Genomic DNA, 24940 nt, shown 5'->3' with positions numbered 1-24940 from the left:
TTCTTAATCTATACAAATTTTTGTCACTTTAAATTCCATTATTGTGAAACTTTGAATGAAAAATTAAAAACTAGGCAGTTGAACTTATTCATTTTACTTATATAAACATGAGTTAAGTTGTTATTTTCAACATTTTTGATAAAAGTTTGTTTGTATCATCTGCCCTTAAGCTTCAGGTGCTTCATGACTCCGGAGACAGAAATATAAATCCAAAGTGCAGATGCACTCGAGGTAACAAACTAGAAGCACATTTCTCTGCTTATATAAGTACATTTAGAAGGGTTCATTAACGATGTACTTATCAAAGAATGTCCACTAAAGAGGAAAGGAACAGAAAATGAGAATACATAGTCTTCTGTTAAGCAAAATGTTCTAGAAAAAGAATATCAAACAGAGGTTATGAATTAAGAACAACTGTTTCAAGTTGTCCTTATTAAACAGTATCCTGGTCACAGATTGGCACTACAGCTCAATAGTGCAAACGTATGGTCATCAAATGTCTTCGCCTTACTTAAGTGCAAAAGCACCGCATGACCATCGAATGACCTATCCTACTTCAGTGCAAACGCACTGCATGATCATAAAAAAAATCTTGGCTTATTGGTTGTTTCAGATGAAAATTATTGCAAAGGTACGTAAAATTTAAATATAAAAAATATAATTATAAATGATTAAAAGGGAATTTCTTCATGTAAGATTTCACAAGTTTCAAATACTGAATACATTATTTTTCGAACAGTTTGAGTTGTTTGTGCGTATCGAATCAACTAAGAGACAAAAACCTCATATGCAGGTGATAAGGGTATATTGCTACATAAGTAAGGGAATTTGACGATTGAAAAATTGAGGTCATCACGTTTATCATAAAGTTTTGTTGTTAGGTTACCATTAAGTCTTTTTCTAGTAAAATATCCAAATATGAAACAGATGTGTCAGACTCTGTGGTATCTTTTATTTCAAACTCACTGGGATATATCGAGTTGACATTTGAATGGAAGTAACTATTGTTAATTGATAATACGTCGTCGATATATCTAAATGTCGAGTTGAAGGCTACAGCAAGTGTTTTTTTCTCGTGTAGAAGTTTTTGAATCAATTCTGCTTCATAAGAATATAAAATAGGTCTGCTAACAAGGGGATAGAGGTATATTTCTGCATAAAAGAAGGAAAGTTGAAGATGGAAAAGCGTCATCTCGTTTGTCATACAATTTAGTTGCTAGTTGGCCCTTATCTTCTATACAGTCAGTACAAAATCCAAATATGAAGCAGATTTGTCAAACTCTGTGGTGTCTTATTTCGAGTTAAAAGGGATATATCGAACCAACGTACGTATGAAAATACATGTATATATTGTTAATTGATAAATCGTCATCAGTATATCTAAATGTCGAATTGAAGGCCACAGGAAGATAATAATTCTTTCATGTAGACGTTTTTGAATAAGTTCTGCTTCATAAGAATACGAAAATAGTTCTGCTAACAATGGGACACAATAAGCACCAATCCAAAATATTAAGAAAAATATTGATGCGCACAGCTAATAACAATCATTTATCTTCTCAATGAATATGATATCCTCAGTTTTAAATTATTGCATGCAAGCATTCATTTAATTATATCATTAATTTAATTGAAAAGAGCAAAAATTCAAAAAAAAAAAAAAAAAAAAAAAAAAAAAAAATGAAAAAAAAAAAATCATGCAATATAAATTTTAGCTCGCGTTCATTCAAATTCATTTGATGCGCGCAACAGTTCAATTATTAATAGCATTAACTCAATTATTCCAATCAACAATGGAATCAATCGTATCTTAAAATAACTATTTAGAACTAATTCTTAATTTATCTAAGTTTATTTTAATTAAGGAGCTTCGTAGACATTTATCGCCGTTCCATTCAATGATGTTACATTGAGGTTAAGGTCTAAAATGACTTTAATTTTAATCTCACATCATGATTGTAATCTCAGAAACTTGCAAAATAAATAAGAACTGGAAATAGATGGCAAAACATTTCAGATAGGGTGTTTGTCGCCCTTAACTAAAGAAATATATTGCATTGAAAGTAAATTCTAAAATGAAAAATTATTAAAAATTAACAGACCCATTTGCCATAACACCCATTCAAGTACTAATTGTATATACATGTATAAACTTTGATGCAACCACTTGTAAAGATCCTTTTACGACTTATAACTATGAGCCAGTCATCTATAAGTTTTCACATATCATAGGCAAACCATCGTGATAAGACCCTTCGATTAATACAATGTACTTTTTTCGCAGACTTAAGTATAAATTTTACAGACTAATGTTTAAAATTTACAGAATAAAATGTATATTTTAAGGATTAAAGTGTGAATCTTTAAATTTAATGTGTAAATTTTACAGCATAAAGTGTAAATTTTATAACATTTAATTGATTTAAGTGTTATATATGCAGATAAAATTGTACAATTTACAGATAAAAATGTAAATTTTAAAGATTAAAGTGTCAATTTTACAGATTAAAGTGTAAATTCTGGAAATTTAAGTGTAAAGTTTAAAGATTAAAGTGTGGAAAATAAAAAATGTATTTATGTGGCTCTTATAAGCTTCAATGGGATTTTATTATTTTCTTCTAAAAATTGTTCTTAAGGTAAAGATTTTGTAACTGCTTTTTTGTCGCTTGATCAATTATGACGTCCTGGCCATTACTGATAAAAATTTCCTTAACACGGCTTTCATCACTTACTGGTTCCATAATATATATACTCCATTCAAGTTGCAACAACTAAGGAATCAAGCTATTATAATTTGTGGTCTCACAGATGTTGATTTAAAACTTCATCTATACTGTTATGATTAGCTGACATTGTCAACAAATGTTTTAATGTGGCAGGTTGGAGAATCTTAAAGAGTGAAGATTGTTTTCACCCTTGCATTAAAAATAAGTAAATCAGCCAACCATTACAATCACCGTTTTTTTTTTACAACTCAAATTTTTTGAGAATAATTTAAAATCTTGAGCCATAACTGAGTTTTTGTGATCAAAGCTGCGTGATGCATGTATGTCTCTATATTTAACTGTTTGTCGGGAATTTGACCTTTTCAAGAAGTGCATTGGGACAAGTTTTGCAACCAGGAGTGAGAGGAAATTTAAATCAGTTTTAATGAATAGTTCTGCCCCTTTCCAAGTTGAGAAAATTATAAATTAAATCGAACCTAACATAAAGTACACACAAAACTTGAAGAATAGAAATGGACATAAAGAAAAAAAAACTTTATGAAAGAAAATCTTTGCTGTAGCCATTCGATAAAGTACAAACTATAAAGTACAACTTCCTTGTAAACTTTTTAATTCATTCATCCTTTTAATTCACGACTAGGACCAGCTATTGATTAATTTCTTTGATTACATAAATGCTACTCTGAAGAATATTCTTTAAGAGTTATAATATCTCGTTTTGATATGAAGACATTCCCATATTTGATAGATAAATATTTGTTTAAATCACGAAATTAGACAGTATTTTTGCTCATGTGCAAACACTTGGACCTCAAAATGAAAGTATGGTCATATAATGTCAGATTCAATTCTCAATACGAAAAAATTAGAAACAAATCAAATCTGTGAAAAGGGCTTATCTGTACATGTACTTTTACATAGAAGTAATTGAAAAGTGTACTCGGTCTTGTTTTGTCAAATTTCTAAGGTTTTATCACTTATCTATGTATAACTTTAAGACCAATGTTACTTGTGTGAGTAAACTGGAATAATACCTCTTGTTTATTGCATTGTAAATGAATTTGAATAAGAAGTTACGTAGCTATTTGATATAAGATTGATATTACTTTGAGTATTATTTTAGTTATTAATTCCCTGGTTAAGCTGCTCTATGAGATTCTCCTGCTTGAGAGACGTGAAAAAGGTTATTTGGATTTAAATAGGACAATTGGACTATTTATGATGAGGTCGTTATGAAGGCCTTGGATATTCGAACCGTAGTCCTCAATTTGATTTTCCGAAAATCCCTCAGATGTCTTTAAAGAAATCGGGTCAGAATATTTGAATAAATATATATTTCTATTCATAACACTTCATTATCAAAAATTTTCAAGCGTTAAAAATTGGCTTTATATATGTATGTTTTGAGTAAAGTGATGTTAATAATACATATAGAAGTAGAATATGGGCGTGACTGGATTTAAAGTTAGAATGCAATAAAATTTATGGCAAGTATATTTTGGTGAAGGATGATGCACGTAGAATTTAAGAGTCGAATACATATTGAATGATTCTAAATGCACCTATATGAACTGCATTTATAAATTTAATGTGTTGACATTCACAATTTAATTTTAAATGTACATTTTTTCGCCTAACTTTTACTTTCTTCATTTGCATTAATTCATTAACTTTCCCAGAAAAAGGATGAGAAATAAATTCCAGTACAGTGAAGTCTAATACAGTTGTATTGAAAGCTAAACTATTTGTCTCTTTTTAAGTTCATATCTTAAATTTTAATTAGCATGGAACTAAGACGAAGACAACTATGTATATGATCAGGATAATTATATATATAGGCAAGCTATTGACAAAAAGTTGCTGAACAAGGATATCAACAGTTTTGTTTAAAGTCATCGTGTCGCAAGTTCTATGGTCGATACAATGACCTTTTTAGCAAATACAATCTATCCTAAAGTCGAATTCTGACTGACGTTTTTCATACTAATTGTTATACCATTATTTAAACACTTAATTGTCCATGGATTTTGCCGTTTGACCTATCATGGCAATGAGCACACGGCGGATGTGACTGGTGACCGGTTGAAATGGGATGCGCTCTTCCATAGCACTTGGTCCAAGCTCTGATGTTTTTGAGAGGTTCTTTTTGCTCTGCTCCCCATTTGTATTGTTTCAATGGACTTTTGAGTTTGATTACTGTTTGTTTTTTTAATTATTCATTTGAAAAGTAGGTCAAAGGTCAAGGAAAAGGGACACGAGGTCCGTAACTATGGTAATTTACAAAAGCAATAGTGTCAAGCAAGTGTATGTGCAAATTATCAAATACATACTTCTTACAGTTCCTGAGGTATAAGGTGTGACGGACCCCTAAGTGTCGCCCTGTTCTGCAAGTGACACAAAAAGTCTTTAAAGTAGCTCAAAAGGACTCCTTTATTGAAGTACAAATTATTTTTTTAAGAGAATCATTTTTCCTGATTTTTTACTTGTGTGAAAATTATTTTCCGTCAGTGAAGTTGATTTATTATTTCATACTTTGACAATAACACAAAAACATCTTGAAATATTTTTCAGTTTTGAGAAAAGGAAAGAAAAGAACTTTATTATTTTTTTTATGATGCATGTTTCAGATAGAAATTCATTCTTGCACTTACTGTCTTCACTAAATTAGTGTACTTTAGCGATATCCTAAATCAAAAAAAGTATTGAAATGTAAATCTAGGCCTTTCAACTAATTTTTCAAGTTGCGCGTATGGTAAAAAAACATTTGATAGATATATTTTACAGCTATGTGGAATTCTCAAAAAAGATTATAATATATATATACCTTTAATTAAATCTTTAGAAAATTTAATTATTAATAATTGATTTGTACGATGTTGTGTTTTAAGGACAGGTAACTCAAGTGCGAAAAACGACCAACAAAGTGCCGATTTATGAGTTATCGTTTATAGGAATGACATATAGGCTGCTTCAGTTGGTATTGTTATGTGCACAAAAGGGTTGACCAAAACAAGGAGAATATCCTCACTCTACCTGATATAACGGGATCAAATGAATGGGGAACGGACTATATTCAAGATTTTTAACTCTGACAGTTGTTACGAGGAAGAAAATATAATGTCATGTTTTTTGTGTGTGCATTGTTGTGCTTCTTATTTAAAGATATACATTTCTACAAGTAAATGCAACAATTAATTATCTTATTCGTTTTACTAAACACGAAGAACGACCAACAATAAAAATTTAATCAGGTTAAAATTAAGAAAGGGGGTAGATTTCACTTTATATTTTTATTAAAAACTTCATTTATATATTATTTCCCAGTGTCGAAAACTACATTATAAATAATTTTAACATGTGTGCTAAATTTTAAAACCACTGCATTCTGCTGACAGCAAAGGAAAAATTGGGAAATGCTGAAAATTAACCGGTTAAAAAACAACTAGATACCTCGCACCTGCTTTAAACAAGTTCCGGTAATGAGTTATCGTTCTTTATATCGAACCCTAGCGGCAGTTGAAAGGCCTAGTAAATCATTCATGATCAGTCACATCAATTTGCTTAAAATGCTATGAAGGAAAATTTTTACTTGCGTTTAATAGGCGTCTCTTTAGTGTAATCAAATGCCGTAAATGCCACTGGAGTGTTGCCCTTCGTGGGGCTTGAACCGATAACGATGCCACGAAGTCTCTGCAATGGAAAGAACTCTTTTTCTTCTTTGAAAGGTATTAAAATTCCTTAAAACTTTCCCTTTCATTCATTGATGTTTTGAGCATCATTTCCTGTAAAGAAAAATAATATAACTTAAAGATCAAATAATGAAGTACATGTTTATTTTGTCTTCAGGATTTCCTATTGACGTCATAGTCTTTATATGATGTCATTTTTGTGTGGTCTGCAGAGCAAAGCGATACTTAGAGATCACTTTACCCGGTGTCTCTCTGTCTGTCCCTCAGTCAGTCACACATTATATCTCAAAAACTGTGAGGCTTATCGATTTGATATTTTGCAGATATATTGCTTCGCCCTACGGCTTTTGTAAAATACCATGGTTACCGATCTCTTTACCTTTAAACTTGACATTTCACCTACTTTTTGAAAAAGTATAAGATAGGATATTTATAGCTTATTTTTGACATTTGAGAGGTAAATCTGTGCTATTTAGCATGTACTCTTTGTCATAAGATATTATTAAAAATAATAGTGTGACAGTACACTTGACCTTTGAAAAAATACTTGGTACAGTTATTTGAAAACTGTCTTTTGAATTTTGAGAGGCAGAGTTTTGATATCTAGTATATCACATGTTTTTAATAGCGTATATCTGTACTTCGAAATTATTTTATACGGTTACCACACAAAATGAAATTCAAATACTATGAAAATACATCGGGATCGGTATTCCAAAATAGACCGCACATCAAATAAAGTTGTAGACTGATTGATTGATTGTATGTTGTTTTACGTCCCATTCGAGAATTTTTCACTCATATAGCGGTGAAGGATTCAAATTTTGACCTTTACTCGGCACTTACGGCCATTGAGCAGTGAGGGATCTTTATCGTGCCAAGGTCTGCAGTGACATGGGACCTCGGTTTTTAAGGTCTCATCCGAAGGACCCGCAACTTTCACTTCAAAGTGCCGACCGCATGGCAAAGGAACAGTTGCTACCCATTTTTTATCGACTTAGGTCAGTCGCGGCCGACATTCGAACTCACGACCTCCCGATCACGGAGCGAGCGCTCTACCGACTGAGCTACCGTGAACGGTAAGTTGTAGACCGAGAAATTTTTTTAGAACATTAAATTTTTACTTATCGCATAAAAACGTACGGTACACAGTTTTTGTTTATATTCATTAAGTAAGTATTATAGGTGATGCATGTGACTGATTCTATTTTATATTTTATGCAGCCAACAGTTACTTGAGGAAATGATAATGTTTAAAAACGGTTTCGTTTTTGTTCGATTTCCATCCGATTACATATGTAGAAGCTTTACGTAAATCTTCTCAACTATAGTCTCGATCATTCAGACGCATGCCTTTATCACACAATATTTCCCGGGCGACAATTGATGGCAACATCAATGTTTTCTTGTTTCAATTTCGTTATTCGTTTTATCCTTGAGAGTTTGGGAATAACTTTTTATTTAATTGTCATATTTTATATTCTATCGAAGTCTTTCCATTTTTTTCTTTGCACGCAAAGCATGAACTATAATACTAGTACAGATAAATAACTGACTACTCTTTGAATTATGATGCTATACAGCAGGCGACATATGCGTTTCTTTGAACACCCTAGTTTATCTTTGAAATTGTTTCAAACCACAGACTGTAAAGTTCGTGCCTATTAGAACGTTTAGCCTTTGAATAAAAATAGCAGTTGAAAAAAATACACAAATATCAAATTTAGACAAGAGGCCCAAGGGCCTTAACGGTCACCTGAGTATAACACAACAATTTAGAGGATCCATAGTGTATAAAATAAACTTATAGATGAAGCTTTGTTGCCCAAAAGTGAATGGCAAAGAGGAATAACTTCTCTAAGTTGAATAAAAATTAAGAGAACCCTGGCCAGGACCAGAACACTTGACCAAATGGTCCTGATGTTCAAAAATCTGATTAAAATATCCTAGCTTATCAAAACATAAATTCTGTTTGCCCTCGATATGCCAAGGAGAAGAGAAGATTTTCAAAGAAATAATGCATTTCACTACAGATTCAACACAGACACTAAAACTCATGTTCCAGGGTCATGAAATTCACTAATTTGGTAGAGGTACCCTCATCATCATAACTATGCACTAAATTGAAGTTTTTCAAAGAATTAACATATTTTCACTTCATCAATAAATGTACCCCCCCCCCCGGCCACGAGAAACACCAAAGCCTGGGGACCACAAGTTTTAAAAATTTTGTAAGAAGCACAATTGTTCATCATAACTATGCACTTTGTTTATCTGCTCAACATTAAGGAGCAGACAGGATTATTTCACAAAATTAATCCATTTTCACTATATTATCAATAGAGCCCCACCCTTACACCAGAACATCTGACTAAGGGGCCATGAAATTCACAATGTTGGAAAAAGCATCATTGCCCATCATAACCATGCACTTAGTTTCTTTGCTTTATAACCAGGAGCAGAAAAGAATATTTTCAAAGAAATTATGCTTTTTCACTATATAATCAATAGAGCCCCCCCCTTCCCCGTAACTGGGGCCATGAATTTCACAATTTTGGGGGGAAAACATCCTTGTGCATCATAACTATGCACTTACTTTGTTATAATAATACCCAGGAGCAGAGAAGACGATTTTTAAAGAATTAATGCATTTTCACAATCTAATCAATAGAGCCCCGCCTTAACACCAGAACCCCTGACCCAGGGGCCATGAAATCCACAATTTTAGAAAAGGCATCAATGCTTATCATAACCATGCACTTAATTTGTTTAAATAATATCCAGGAGTAGAGAAGAAGATTTTCAAAGAATTAATGCATTTTCACTACATAATCAATAGAGCCCCGCCCTTACACCAGAACCCCAGACCCAGGGGCCATGAATTTCACAATTTTGGAAAATTAATAAATGCTTATCGTAACCATGCACTTAGTTTGTTTAAATAATACCCAGAAGCAGGGAAGAAGATTTTCAAAGAATTAATGCATTTTCACTTTATAATCAATAGAGCCCCGCTCTAACACTAAAATCCCTGACCCAGGGGCCATGAATTTCACAATTTTGGAAAAGGCATCATTGCCCATTATGATCATGCACTTAGTTTGTTTAAATAATACCCAGGAGCAGAGAAGAAGATTTTCAAAAAATTAATGCATTTTCACTATGGGCCATGAATTTCACAATTTTGGAAAAGGCATCATTGCTTATCATAACCATGCACTTAGTTTGTTTAAATAATAAACAGGAGAAGAGAAGAGATTTTCAAAGAAATAATGCACTTTCACTATATTTTCTATATAGCCCCGCCCTAGCACCAGAACCCCTGACCCTGAGGCCATGAATTTCACAATTTTGGTAGAGGGCCCAATGCTTATTTCAATCATGCCAACAGTTTGACTGCTTGACGTCCAGGAGTAAAGAAGAAGATTTTTAAAGATTGCATCAATTTTGGTGATTTTAGCCCCGCCCCAGGGGGGCAAGGACCATGAAATTCACAATTTTAGTTCACCTTCACCCAAAGATGCTATATGCCAAAACTGGTTAAAATTGGTTCAGCGGTTCTAGAGAAGAAGTTGAAAATGTTCAAAAGTTAATGCACGACGCACGACGACAGACAAAAACGGATACATGTAGCAATAGGTCACCTGAGTTATTCAGGTGACCTAAAAATACAAAGATCCGCATAGAACTCGAGAGTGGGATGAAGATGAAGTATGTGAACGTTTTTGCTTTCTGACATAAATTATACAGATTGCAATAGCAAATTACATATCCTTGACGACAGCAGAGTCAATATTGAATTTTATACTTCTAAGACATTTCATGTAGAAATATATTTAAAAAATCAAACTTTGTTAACGTGCTTTATGCAGGTTCATAATTTATTTTCTAAATTTATTATTTTTTTTATAAATTGAGGACACTCTAAATGGTAAAAAAGATTATAATTTCCTAACTTGTTTTGCATGAAGGGTGTGCGTGTTGGTAAGCAGTGATGCCGGAAATTATGCATTCGTCCTTGAAGCACATCCTTTGTAGAAAGCATTTCCATCTGAAAGGCCTAAGAATTTTTATTTGATATCTTTTAGCGGAGACATTTACATTTAAATATGTTTACGCCATCAAGTCTTTATGATTTTCTGCAAAATCACAGGAGCCAAGGGCGTAAACCAGATAAATCACACATAGAAAGGCGTTTTTAATAACAATAAGCTCATGTTTATCAAAAGAGCTCGATCGCCACTTTTACCATTTCAGTTCAATAACCCAATGATTCTAAAAATGTGAAATTCGTTCAATTATCAAAGCTCCTTTTAAAATGACATTCTCAGACAATATTTGTATTCATTTTTTTTTTAAAGTAAGGATGGTAGAATACTTGACGTTCAAAGACAACGCAGCAAATAAAAAAAAATAAAATAAACTGTTCTTGTACTAACTTTAATAAAAAGACCCATCACATTTTTAGTTGTGCATATTCTTAAGTTTTTCGTGTTTAATCTGAGCCAGTGATCAACAGCATTCGAACGTAAGTATTCACACGGTACGCTGCCGTCGTATGCGCGATTTCAAAACCATGCTTCACTTCTCTTATGCACATGCTAAAATTAGTCATCAAAGAATCGTTTAATGGCAAAATAATATGTATAAATAACAACAACAGTATAAACCGTTAAAAAAGCTGCAAAATTTAGGCAATTATTGTTATTTCATAGTTACAGTGTTTGTACATAATATTTTTTATTTTCTATTGAAGAATGAAAACACATGTGAACATATCATCATTTTACGCATTTCAAATATCTTTTACAATGAAAAGCAAGAGGTTAAACAAACCTTGCAGTCAGTGTCATTTCTTGTTTACAACTTCAGCCCGACAAACCAGATGGCTATCAAACCGACTTTCGATCATGTTTCAAAATATTTGTTGAGATATTTTTGTACAAAATAAATAACACACAATTATTTCATTCCGACAAGATAAATGCATAAAAAATATTTATTTCGTTTGGCATTAAAGAATTTATTTACGTTATTGATTGGACACATGTATTAAGACAAAGGCCAGGTTTTATAGTATGCCGTTATTTAATGAAAAATAAAAAAAAATCAGTGTTATACCGAAAAGGTTCTTAAATAACTCTTGATAGACATAACGAACAGTAACCGATTTCAAAAATTCTACAGACAATACAAATATGTGAACAGGGCATAAAACATGGGTCCCCGGAAATTTCAGATGTGGGATCAGGTGCCTAGGAGTACATCATCCCCTGTTGACCGGAAACATCCGCCGTGAGCTCTATGTATCTTATCACAAAATCTACATATTGAAACGGATAATCATACGAGTACCTCTAAAGATAATCAAATTTTGCAGCTCGATGCTGTTGAAGATAAAGTTTATTTTGTACTTATTTGTCTTGTGTATTCGGAACTGAGGAAATATTTTACTAAGAAACTTAACTTTTGAAAACCAAGTGTTTTGAGATGAAATTTTCTAAAGAAATGCTTCGTTAAAAAGTCGATGTCTTGTGTACAGAACAAAAAGTAAGAAACCAGCGAAGCTGTGGAGAGAACGTCACTGGTCTATATTAGACACCTAAATATAAATAAAAATAAATTTATTTTGGTCAAGATAAAGGCAACATAACTGAAAAAATCAAATGAAGTGATATGGTATGAAAACTTCGATCGTTAAAATTTTGACCTACAGATGTATTTTTCCTTCTTAGCCAAAGTTATATTAATTCTGATACTTATACATTGTCCTCAAGAAAAAAAAATTATTTTTTTTCAATTTTAATTTGGTTGAAAACAGTTCTTTAAATCGTCCGATCATACTGGAAAAGGGGGGAATTGAATCAATTAAAAAATGCACAATGGCGATTCGGTTCTCTTTAACATTGTACTGCATAAAAATCAGGCTTGTAGATTGCATATCTCTGCGTACTTTCTTTGTGATTCTGGGACAAGGTCAAATACTTGAAGTGTTGAAAGTAATCACATCTTAAAATGTACCTTTTTACCAATGATTATACACAATTTTATTTGTTATTTGAGATGAATGCATTGGAAAAGAGAATGCTAATTATACTACTCTATAATATAAAAGAATTTTAAGGGCTAAATATAAAAATGCGTACAAATTTATAGATCTCTTTTATTTATTGTCTTGAACGAAATCTGAGGAAGATAACTCATTGACTAACCACATTATTGAAAAGAAAAGAGGTTTCTTTATATAACTTTAATGCCATTTTTTATTTAGTTATTTAATAATAATAATAATTATAATAATAATAATAATAAATAAATAAATTATCTACTGTAACAAAGAAAGCCTTTAATGAGATTGAACTGTTACGCCGGTGAAAAAAGAAACTGAATAAAGAGAGATTACTCCTCAAAACATGCATGTTTTGTTTTGTAACCAGGGGGTTTACAAATTGTATCCAGTTATACAGCAGTAAAAGAAAACATCATGGTTATTTTACAAGAAAAGTATTAAAACCCGTTTACGGTACCATGTTATATTTCACTAAGAAGGTGACAAATGTATATAAAAAAAAAATTATGTTCTGTCGTAAACTTGCAAGTATGCATGATGTATTTTCTTGTCTTTCTCTTAATTCTGTCATGTTTATCCCATATGAAATTACAATACTATTCGTCAACTTTTTCTTTACCTTGACATTGGTCTACTCCAACATTTTTTCAAATTTGCTTAGAATACGTTATACCTTATGAATTATGAGAATGTATGTACAAACGTATAAGGATTTTAAGTATTCAGCATGAATTTAGCATACCTACACCTTCATGCATTCATGATGATCCTTTCCACCTCCATCACACATATTACTTTGTGCTATATGGGTCTCGCAATAGTTGAAGATCAAATTAGTAATGCTACTGGTCTAATGTTGGTGTTCTGATATTTTAATTTTTTCAAAAACATTCTCTCTCTCTCTCTCTCTCTCTAAAAAGAACGAGGACACTTTAGATTAGCATTCGGCAGGAATCTTGGCGCACTTTAAAAGTGAAATTTCATTGATATGTCACATGAAATTTTAGCATTTTTCTTATATATAGGGTTCATGTGAAATAAGAAAGGGAAATATTTTCCTGATAGTATGTTTTCATTTGCTAAAAAATACCTTGAAAATTTGCTAGATGAGTCGTTTGTACAAAATGTTACATTTTTATACAAGTTTTTCTAAAAATTTGGCGTTTTGCTATCTCTGGGTCATCTCTCCATGATTTTGGAGCATTAATTGTGTGTATTTTAATTCAAAGAAACCAATAAACATTTGTAAAAAATTGAGAGAAGACCCAGAGACCATAAAAAAGGAACTTTTTCGAAAAAAAAAATCCTATCGTGTTAATGCAGTGCTCCTTTTGAAATCCACATTTTGTGTATGTATAGCGATTATATCTCAGTAGTATGCGTTACCCGTCCAGTGTAATGGAATCGAAAAGTTTTGGTTCGATCCTTACATGGAGCGTAAAGCAAACAATCAATTCTTTTGTCAGTTTAAGTTTATGTACTTTTTTAATTTTAAATTAGATAAATTCTGGTTCTGTTGCACCGAGAGCAAAACCAATTGCTCCAACCTACTGATACTTTAATATAGAAATGTACTTGTAATTGCATTTGGCTACACCTTTATTATACAGTGTACTAATTATTAAGATTAGCGGACTTAAATATAACAATTTGACAAGATATTTCAAACTATATGTAACATTCTTCTATGTGCGTAACTTTGGAAAGTCTGTCCAGCTGTGGTCAGCCGACCAAATCCTGAACATTTTTATAAACTATAAATGTCTCGTACAGATGATTCCTGCAGATAACACTCTACACAGGAAAAATGTCAACATGTGTTAAACATATGTTAAACATGTGTTCAACATTTGTTTTTTACACATGTAAAACACATAAAAAGAGCGCACATGTATAGGGTGTTTATTTTTACACATGTTCAACATATGTTTAACATGTGTTAAACATGTGTGAAAATAAACACTTGGTATATTTATACATATAAAACATGTGTTGAACATGTGTAATATACACGTTTTACTTTATATGTGAATTACACATGTATAATATTACTGTTGTGCTTATTATCTTTTTTACTTTTTTCTTGTCTTTAAATACAGTTAATTTAATCATGCATGGTGATTGAATAATTTGTCTGCAGTAACTGTTAGCTGAATTAGAAGGTCTACATCTTCGTTGGTTCCTTGTTGAACAGAATACAATGACACAACAGTGTATTACAGGGTCAGCTCTGCCCATGCAGTCCATCCCCTTACCAAAAATATTGCCTTCCTGCAAACATTTGCTGCAAGTCTGCAGCAAACATTGCTGCAAACCTGCTGCAGACATTGCTGCAAGCTTGCGGCAATGAAGCTAAAGAAACAATGACAGCCTATACAAAGCTTCTGTGTTTGCAGCAATTTTGCGGCAGGTATGCAGCAAGCTTGCAGCAAACATTTTACCATGCAAATGAGGTTTGCTGCAAGTCTGCAGCAAACATTGGGTTTTCCAAATATGGAGACCTTGCTGCAAGCTTGCGGCAAACATTGCTGCTAACTTGCGGCAAGCAATATATTTATTGTTTTTCAGCACATTCCTGCATACAAGCAGCAAGTTCGCTGAAAGCCTTTGTCCTGACCTTAATCTGTTTATTATAGAGAAAATCCACCATATGTGCAAGTTTCTGAATTGTTGACAGTCTTTCTTTCTTTTCCTAGACAAGGTTCCCATACTATTCTTAATTAAAATGTAATATAAATTTTGTTCTGACATGTACAGAAAAAATTAAGAACCCTTGCACATGACTCTATATACATACAAATTAAAATTTTACAGTTAATACCAATTTATTTGAAAACCTATAAACATTAATTAAAATTGATTTTGAACCTTTCATACATTAAAGAAACATACAAATGTGACATTAAACTAAAGATTGAAATTCATCAATAGATTTAGATTTAGCAAGTACACAAGTTTTTCAAGAGATATAATTACAATTGTTTCATATTAAAATAAAACAAAATCAAATCTTACCAATTTGATGTTTGTATGCCAATGTACTCCTACGTCCAGAATTATGCTTTTGTAATCATTCAAAATGGTATATATTTCTAACAAAATACTGAAACATCTACAACTTCAATTCAAACATTTCAAAATGGCGAATTCTGTATTGACCTCAGTACAGTCTGCATTTCATTGGCTGATTTGACTTGTTTACTGTTCTTGCGAACTTCCTGCAAACATTCAATTTGTTGAATATTTCCTGCAAACTTGCTGCGAACAACAGATTGGCGCTTATGTTTCTTGCAATGTTCCTGCAAACATATTGAGTTCCTGCGAATTTGCTGCAAGCTTGCAGCAATTGCTGCAATGTTTGCCGCAAGATCGCAGCTAGCAGCAATCATCTGCGAACAAGAAAATTTTCTTCCTGTGAACAATTTTGTTTGCTGCAAACTTGCAGCAGACTTGCTGCAGGTCTGCAGCAAACGTAACAGTTTGGTAATGGTCTTTAATTATTTTCCTTGAATGGATTATATTACAATAATAAAATACATATATTGGTTTCAAGTTCTTTATTTCATGTACCAAATTATAATTTCATTTCTCTCTATCCTGCTCCTACAATTTAAAAAAGTGAATTACTTAATAATTTAGAAAAATAGAACTTTTGAGTCTTTTTTAAATCTTTGTTTAAACTTATTGCATTTAAAATGTCATGATCAAGTTCTTAATCAAGGTGACTTACCTCTCGATATCGCCTAATTCTTCTCTCCTCCTTCTCTTGGAGGAGTTCCCATATGTTGGATCTTTCATCTCTTCCGATTGCATCATAGAAATCTGAAAAAAAAGAAATGAAAATGTTCATGAGGATGCATCAGGTGTTCAACCGTTCCAGGCCTTATCCATGTTATCATCAATTTAATTAAATATTATATGAACTTTCATGATGATTTGCCAGTTGCAAACACTAATGTTTCACCAGCAAAGGTAAAAAATGTGTGTTGCAAGTTAACTCAGTTTGCAACTATTAAATCACCATGAACGGTAACAATAAATAGCAAAATGGAATACTTAGGAATTCCCTAAATTTAGTGAAATTTTGTGATCTTGAGTGTTTAACAAGAGGCTCAGAAGCCACATTATGCTCATCTCATTTACTACAGCCCTGCTGTTCTTCAATCATCATATATAAATATTGCATGTAGTTGAGTGTAACATTGAAAAATTTTCACCCCAAGAAAGCCATTGTCAACCGAGGCGTAGCCGAGGTTGACAATGGTTTTCGAGGGTGAAAATTTTCAGTGTTACACTCAACTACATGCAATATTTATCATATTATACTGAATGTTTTATACAATACATATAACAGTGAACCTTGCGCGCATAAATTATGCACAGTCGCTATTTTTTGGAATATCACCCGTCATCAAGCAATGTTGACTGTTGCTAGGCTGGAGGGCGTGGCTTTATTATTCAGCGGGTAATAGTGTTTTTTAACGAATGTTTCTCGATGAATCAGATTCAACTAATTTACATGAAAGTATAATATTCAAAAATATGCCCTGTAATTGAAGATTCAGGGGTATATAGTTTTGCCCTGTCCATCTGTCAATCTGTTTGTCCGCAAAAACTTTAATCTTGCCTTTAACTTTGATATGTTGGAGCTGACTTGCTTCCATATTTGTATTCCTAATTATGATTAAAAATTTGTTTCACCTTTTTAGACCAACAGTTCTCTAGAAGAAGAATTTTAAAAGATGCCAGAATTTTTTTTTAGTTCTTGATTATCTCCCCTTGGAAGAGGGTGTGGCCATGAAATTGAAACAAGGATGCTTTGTCAAGTTTGGTTGAAATTGGTCCCGTGTTTTATGAAAGAAATCTCAAAAGTGAAAAGTTCATAACATAAATCATGACAAATTTTGATCAGAAAAGCTCATTTGAGTCTTCATCTTAGGTCTGCCAGCTAATCATTTCTAGCAGTGTCATGTCATAGTTCAGCTATTAATTTTCACAGTTGTTACAGCAAAACATTTGTTCACCATGTTCACTATTCAAAGTTAGTACATCCTTACCTTTAAATTCAACCCAAAACTTGCTGCATTCTTCAAATTTTTTACTGAATAGAAATGCTCTCCGAAATGTAAAAGTATGACTTTAAAGTAATTTTTCCCTTACATTCAGGCTTCACTATAAATTGATCAACATTATATAAATTGTGCTACCTAAGACAATACCTGCAAAGTGCAAACATAGGTAATTCTATAATAGAATATCAGTTTTATTGTTATTGAAACTTACAATTGCTACAGTCATCCTCATCCTCTTCTGGTCCACTGGGCTTTCTCCAGGTGGAGTGAAAGGCCTGTACAAATAATTGCACAGACCTTCCAGGGATAGTCCACGAATGTCCATTGTGGAGTGGAACAGCTACAAGTAGTATGATTTTAAAACATTTTATGTAAATAAATTATTCCTTAGTGCATATTTTATACCTACATGAAAAGTACAAATTTATCAAAGATATAAAAGGCTCAGAAAATTAATTTTTAGTTTCTCAGTCAAAAAATATCAAAATTCATTGCTGCAGGCAAGTCCTTTTTTCTTGAAAGTTGAGAAAATTATATCATATGATTTTTATTTATTTAACATCCAATTGTAATATCAAGCAAATTGATATGGTGAGGAATCGTTTCATAATATTTACGATAAATCGTGTTACAGTTATTGATGTTTCAACCACAATTATACATGTATTATTTACAATAAAACACACATATTTAAACACAATAAAAAGAGTTGATGTTACAGCAAAGTGAATATCATTCTCTGTGGATTTAAAATATATTGTGAATTTATTGTCTGTCCCTGATAATTAATTACTTTCACTTAATTGTTATGAGAGTGTTTTATTTTATATATAAAAACACACATTCAGGCAGGCAAATAAATGCAATACCATAGATTTCACATACCATCCTTCTGAGCTGGTTTCGAAGCTGCGTGAATTTATGTGATGCATAACTACACATAACTTTGTATTTATGTGCGTTCTGGTCACCAATATACTGCTTCACTTCTATCTGCACATAAAAATCATACAGATTATGGTGTACAATTCTGATCAATAATAATAATAATAAACTTATCTATTATATGCTTAATATCGTTTTTTTAAAAATCATTTACATTTACCTTGAAATTCTCTTCCTGCGTATCCAACCAAGGACAGACACAAAATTTTCCTTTCAGGAACTGGAAATATGCTTTCTATAAAATGTAACATTTGCACATTAAAACTTGATTACAATTTGTAAATACATGTACATGGCTGAGTTAAACAAGGTAAATTAAGCTTTAAAACATTACTGACAGTTGCCATCCCACATTTTCAGTGCTGGTAAATAGCATAAACTTACATGAAATCCCTGGTCCTCTACCCTAAACTGGGCGATGTCTTTATGAACAGTGTTTGTAGAACTTTTCTTCAGCTCCTCCACACTTTCTCTCAGTTGTTTGAGTTCTCTTACTGCAATAATTCATACCATAAAATATTCTGATCTATGGAATTTATATGACTTAACACAATGTATTCATGACCAAGAGTTTGTGTTCAAATATCAGTCAATCTAGGCAAAGCATGCTGTAAAGATTTGACATTAATAACATTTGAGTGTAAGTTTTAAATTAATTTAATGATAATAAAATGGCATGGAAAATTGATATTGAAGAATTTCGTTACGTATAGCATCATGCATCAGAAAATGATTGAATCATTTAGAGGGTATTACTATATTATCTTGTTGCACAAAATAATAAGCTCACATATATCTTTTAGAAGTTTCTCCGGAACGGGAACTAGTCCTTGTTGCCACTGGCCATTGTCACCAAACAGATCCTGACTGACCTGATTCGAAGGATCCTCTGTCTCACTAACATAAGTTTCTTGAGAATCCTTTTATATAAAAGAGATTATTATAAATACAGTAAACACACACACTATATATTCTAGCATTTAAACACATTCTTCATACGAGGACAAATAAATAAAATAAGATCTTATTAAAACTCACATAAATGTTCTGGGGTACTTTCGGCATCTTCGATAGGCCTATTTACATCGTCTGCCAAACTCGTCATAGTGTGACGTAAGACAAAAATATACAGTATTTCCGAACCCGATCTAGTCTTGATATTCTCAAAGCAGAATGGTATTTTCAAATATATATCTGACAAAAACATATCTAAATAAATCACAATACTTCTTGTGCCGTATTTAATCAAGGTAGCTAATTATAAAAGATCTCATCATCTGGACAAACTTTATGATCACTCTATCCCAATTTTGATCGGGCACATAATAACGTTTGACAGTTTCGCGGGGAAAACAAGATGTACGCCTGCGAAAGCTGCGGGTTTAAATCCGTAAAAGAAAGTAATTATATACGTCATTTATCAACAACCAAGCATAAAAAAACAGCTTTTTTCCTGAAAGAAGACGACAACATAGAAGGACCGCCTGAAAGGAATTCCTTTACGGACCACGTACATCAGGGTATTCATCAAGTACATAGTGACGAAAGCACAGGACTTGTAGATGACATTTTAGATGGCGAGGACACTCTAGACGATGGTACTGGTTTAAAGGAACAGTCACAGATCAAGAATTCTTTTTTCCCATTCAAAAGCAAATTGCACATGCTATTGTATGTGTTAAAGAACTCGCCAACACATCCCGTGGTAAGTCATAACAGGGACTTGTAAACTTAGATCCCTGGTCATAACTAATAGAATTGTCAGATTTATACTAAATAATTACCTTCAAATAAAACTTAATCAATGCATTCAATTATGATTATACTTAAAAAAAATATGTCACTAGAGAATGCGCATTGTCTGTTTATGATAACAAAAAATCATGGTAGATCAGATGTACACTATAATATCTTTGGTTTGTGTATTGAGAATTTCATTATGTACAATGTCAAATTCAAGGAATTCAGAATTTAAGAGTACTGTCAAAAATCTGCTCCAATGCATGGACTGACCATCACGAAGTGTTTTAAGCAGTGCTAAAACTTACAAGACTTGTAGGCAAAAATGTAAACAATTTCACAATTGAGTCCCGATCTCGATCAAATGACATTGATACAGTGTAATAATCTATTTTTTTTAGTCCTAAAATTATGCATACAAATTTTATTTTTCATTTTAAGTCAAACATTAACAAACGATTTTATGTCTTATGAGTTCATTTTATATTGGTACAATAAAATTACCCTTTTTATGCATGACTTCAACATAATCCTTGCCTGGCTTTATCTTGCTGACATGACTTTGAGGGAGGTGCCAGAACAATACTAATATGTACCGACATTAGCAGTTCTTAGACATAGTTTATATTTTCATACAGATGCATGCTAAGTGACTTCCTCTAGACAGCTAATGCATATATGTACATGACTAATGATCATTTATTGTTTGTGCTATTAAAATCGTTAACATATTGTATCAAAGATGTACTTGTTTATATCTTTTTTATTCCTTTTCTTTCAGAGCAATGAAGTTGTGAAATTTGTTCTTTACATATTAAAAGAGGCTGGAGTCAAAGAAATACCAACGATGCGTGATTTGGAGGAAACAAGGTTTGGAGATTTGAATTGGAGGAATTTAGTACAGGAGGTATGAAGCTAAGTCAGTTAGATGAGTGAAAATCTTCTATTTCCTGTTTCTGATTTGCATTAAAAAAAATAATTACTGGTATTTTTGCAGAATGAAGCAAATGATGGAACAACATTTTGGTGTCTGAAGCCATCAGAAATTTTAAAATTATTTCTAGCAAATCCAAAATATGCAAAAGATGTTATTAGGTGAGTAATGAAGTCTTTCCACTTTTGAAGAGTTAAACTATGCATCTTCATATAATTGCTTCCTGAAGGTTGGAAAAGTTTTAAGTCAGGCCATTTTAAGCCACCCAGTGAGGAGAGGGCAACCAAACAATTTTAAATTCAAAGATGGCCTTTTCATTTCCATTTTAAAAATCTCTTATTATTCAGTGTTTATATGGAGCCTAAAAATTATTTTTAATGTGTTCTTAGTTAATCACCATTTTTCACTCAGCGAAAGTACATGTGTATATTGTAGTAATGATAACTAACTGATGAAACAAAGGCAGAAATGTGATATTCTTTTTTTTCAGTTCCACCAATTAGTATTTTCATGATTGGTCATTCCTTAAATATAAAAATTGCTTCTCAGCTAGAGTATTTATGTCGTACTAATCTGTATATACAGTTACACACATTGTTTAATTTGAAAGTTGAAATTAATTACTAATCTTTAAGATTACCAACAAATCAAAATAACCATCCCTCTGGAGCTGAAAAATGGAGAAAGGACATCACATTTCACCAGTTGCAAATTGATGATTTGTCCTTCTACACTGGTAAAATGTATACCTACAGAGACAACCAGACTGGTGAGGAGCAGCGTGGAGTGTTGAAGAGCTTCATAGATGAGGTACATGTTTGTATACTTTGTATTTAGTTTAAAAGAAATCAATTAATTCTTATTCACAAATGATGCAAGTAAGCCACCAAAATACATACTGTTTCTCACATTGAATAATCATGCAATTTTTATTAAAATATGACATTTTTTGAATAGAATGATGTTATCAAGGGTGTTATCCAGCCATATACATGTATGACAAACAAAGACAGCAATGGCTCTCCTCAAAGGTTTGTATTTAGATAAAATTAGAATACATATATTCAATACGTATCTAATCTGAAAAATATGTACCTCATACTGTAAACCAGGTTTTATATTTAACCTCTGCAAAGAAAGTGTATGTGTGGATGGTGTTTATACCATGCAAGTGGAATTTTTTTGGGAGACACAAATTTAGCAATTTGTCCCCCAAAATCAGCATTTAATTTTGGAAACTTCATGATGCAGAGAAAAGTAACCTTTAGTACGAAATAATTTTCAACTTTATTTAAATTTCGTGATTTCGACACCCTCACGAAAAATGTTAAAATTGAATCTGTGCTAAAATTTCTGCTAATGTGGTATTGGAATCAGAATGTCCATCGCCAGTTTTATTCTGAAAGTGATTTTCAATAAAGTTTTTCTTTCTTTTGCCTAGGGATGTGCATGATATCAGGCCAAGGGAAGAGACAATAGAAATTGATGTCAAACACCTTAGAGAATGTACAGAGCAAGTATGATCATTATTTGTGATAAGACCTACACAAAGCAGAATTTTATTTGTTATAGAATCCTAGTAGATGTTGACATTGTTACAGTTAGCATGAAAGGTTTAAATTTGCTCGATTGCATTGAAGCTGGATAAATAACATGGTTAAATTTTGCATATAGGCCTATTACCAGCATGAAAATTTGTCCCCATTTGCTGAGAAATTATTGCCTGTTTGGACCTTGCCTGTGAATATTTTTATTGATGACACATCAGCAAACAGAAGTAAACGATGGCTTGGCCTACATTGTATCCAGATGCAACCTACAGGTAGTTATGTTATATGAAGTTTTAATTTAATTGACATCATGGCCATGTAAGCTCCCAATTCTGCCATTTTTAGTCACTTGAGACACTCAAATTACCTATTGCCCACTTTTTATTGTAATTTTAAAATAGTTTTCACCTATTTTCTGGAATTGCAAAACCAATTTTTGACACAGGGGTGTGAAATTACCATTGTTAGGGCGGGGCTCTATTGATTATACATGTAGGGAAAAGGCATAAATTCTTTCAAAATCTTCTTCTCAGCTCCTGGGTATTTTTCAAACAAAGGAAGTGCATGGTTAGAATAAGGAAGAATGCCTCTTCTAAAATTGTGAAATTCATAGCCCCTGAGTCAGGGGTTCTGAGGGGGGGGGGGGGGTCTATTGATTTTATAGTGAAAATGCATAATTTCTTTCAAAATATTTTTTCTACTACTGGTTATAAAGTAAAGAAACAAGTGTATAGTTATGATGACAAAGGGTGCTTCTTCCAGAATTGTGAGTTCATGGCCAATGGGTGATAAATAAATTGAGACAAAAATAAATTATCTTTTTAAATGTTCTTCAAAGGCCAAGAGAGGCCAATGTGATAAAGTAATAATTTGGGGTTAAAAAATAGACAATTTGTTAATAGTCTGCATGGTAATAGTGATAAATGGGGGACAGATAGATACTAAACCAATTATTTTGCTGATGCTAATCATACTATTTTTCTTGCTTTTGGGCAACAAAGCTTCATTTATCAGTTTATGGATCCTCTAAATTGTTGTATTATACTCAGGTGTCTGTTAAGGCCCTTGGGCCTCTTGTTTAAATTCTTCTTTGACTTAAGGACAGATGATACAAACAAACTTTTATTTAAAAATCCTGAAAATAACAACCTAAGTTTATTTTAGGAATGACTCTAATTCTTGGCCAAATTATTCAAATATAACGTAGTTTGGGTCAGTTTACGCTTAATATAATCCTTGAAGTGGATTGTAAAACTGTGTAAATTGACCCAAACCAGTTATACTTGAATAATTTGGCCAAAAATTAGAGTCATTCCTTATAATTTAATTTTAAAATCATTAAACAACTGGGGGTGTAGAATTTTGTTGCTTTTTAGTTCACCTGAGCCGAAGGCTTAAGTGAGCTTTTCTGATCAAAATTTGTCCGTTGTCTGTCGTTGTCGTCAGCATCGTTGTAAACTTTTCACAATTTCATCCTCTTCTCCAGAACTACTGGGTCAATTTCAACCAAACTTGCTACAAAGTATCCTTGGGTGAAGGGGATTCAAGTTTGTTCAAATTAAGGGACACGCCCTCTTTCAAGGGGAGATAATAAAGAATTAGTGAAAAATTAATAGCATCTTTTAAAAATCTTCTTCTCAAGAACCACAAGGCCAGGAAAGATGAAACTCATGTGGAAGCATCCTCAGTAGTGTAGATTCAAGTTTGTTCAAATCATGACCCCTGGGGGTAGGGCGGGGCCACAATGGAGGATCAAAGTTTTACATAGAAATATATAAGAAAGCCCTTTAAAAATCTTTTTCTCAAGAACAGCAAAGTCATGAATGGTCATATTTATATGGAAGCATCCTCAGGTAGTGTAGATTCAAGTTTGTTCAAATTCTGACCCCCAGGGGTAGGGTGGGGCCACAATGGAGGATCAAAGTCTTAAAAAGAATATAGGAAAATATCTTCTGATGAAGAACTGCAAAGCCATGATTAGTCATTTTGATATGGAAGCATCCTCAGGTAGTGTAGATTCATGTTTGTACAAATGATGACCTCTGGGATAGGGAGGAGCCACAATGGGAGATCAAATTTTTATAAAGGAATATATGGGAAAATTTTTTTAAAATCTTCTCAAGTACAACAAAACCATTTGTTATATTGACATGGAAGGATCATCAGCTGGTTTAAAATTCAAGCCCCCCCCCCCCCCCCGGTAATTTTTTCAAT

General features: G+C 32.5%; 1 protein-coding gene across 1 annotated transcript; it reads right to left on the bottom strand.

Moving 5' to 3' along the window:
* Positions 1 to 16027: 16027 nt before the first annotated feature.
* LOC133187223 (uncharacterized) lies at positions 16028 to 18499 on the bottom strand. Its single transcript, XM_061322577.1, has 5 exons — positions 18443 to 18499; positions 17765 to 17897; positions 17543 to 17599; positions 16216 to 16307; positions 16028 to 16088 (listed from the first exon to the last, which is right to left on the bottom strand). Exons 1-5 carry the CDS (start codon positions 18497 to 18499, stop codon positions 16068 to 16070), a joined length of 360 nt encoding a protein of 119 aa, XP_061178561.1. The 3' UTR covers positions 16028 to 16067.
* Positions 18500 to 24940: the final 6441 nt, after the last annotated feature.

Source organism: Saccostrea echinata, unplaced genomic scaffold (genome assembly GCF_033153115.1).
Source record: "Saccostrea echinata isolate AGI-Se365-2 ecotype Australia unplaced genomic scaffold, CSIRO_AGI_Sech_v1 ptg000014l, whole genome shotgun sequence".
Lineage (NCBI taxonomy): Eukaryota > Metazoa > Mollusca > Bivalvia > Ostreida > Ostreidae > Saccostrea > Saccostrea echinata.
The sequence above is the reverse complement of the archived record's forward strand: the minus strand, read 5'-3'. Positions and strand labels throughout refer to the sequence as shown.

Excerpts from the sequence above, each read along its gene's own strand:
- LOC133187223 (XM_061322577.1), bottom strand. The coding sequence starts at position 18,499 with ATGTGTAGTTATGCATCACATAAATTCACGCAGCTTCGAAACCAGCTC. Across the intron at positions 17,600-17,764 it reads GATGACTGTAGCAATTGTAA|CATTTCTATTCAGTAAAAAA; the intron begins GTTTCAATAACA and ends CATTTCGGAGAG. Across the intron at positions 16,308-17,542 it reads GTTTTGGGTTGAATTTAAAG|ATTTCTATGATGCAATCGGA; the intron begins GTAAGGATGTAC and ends CTTTTTTTTCAG.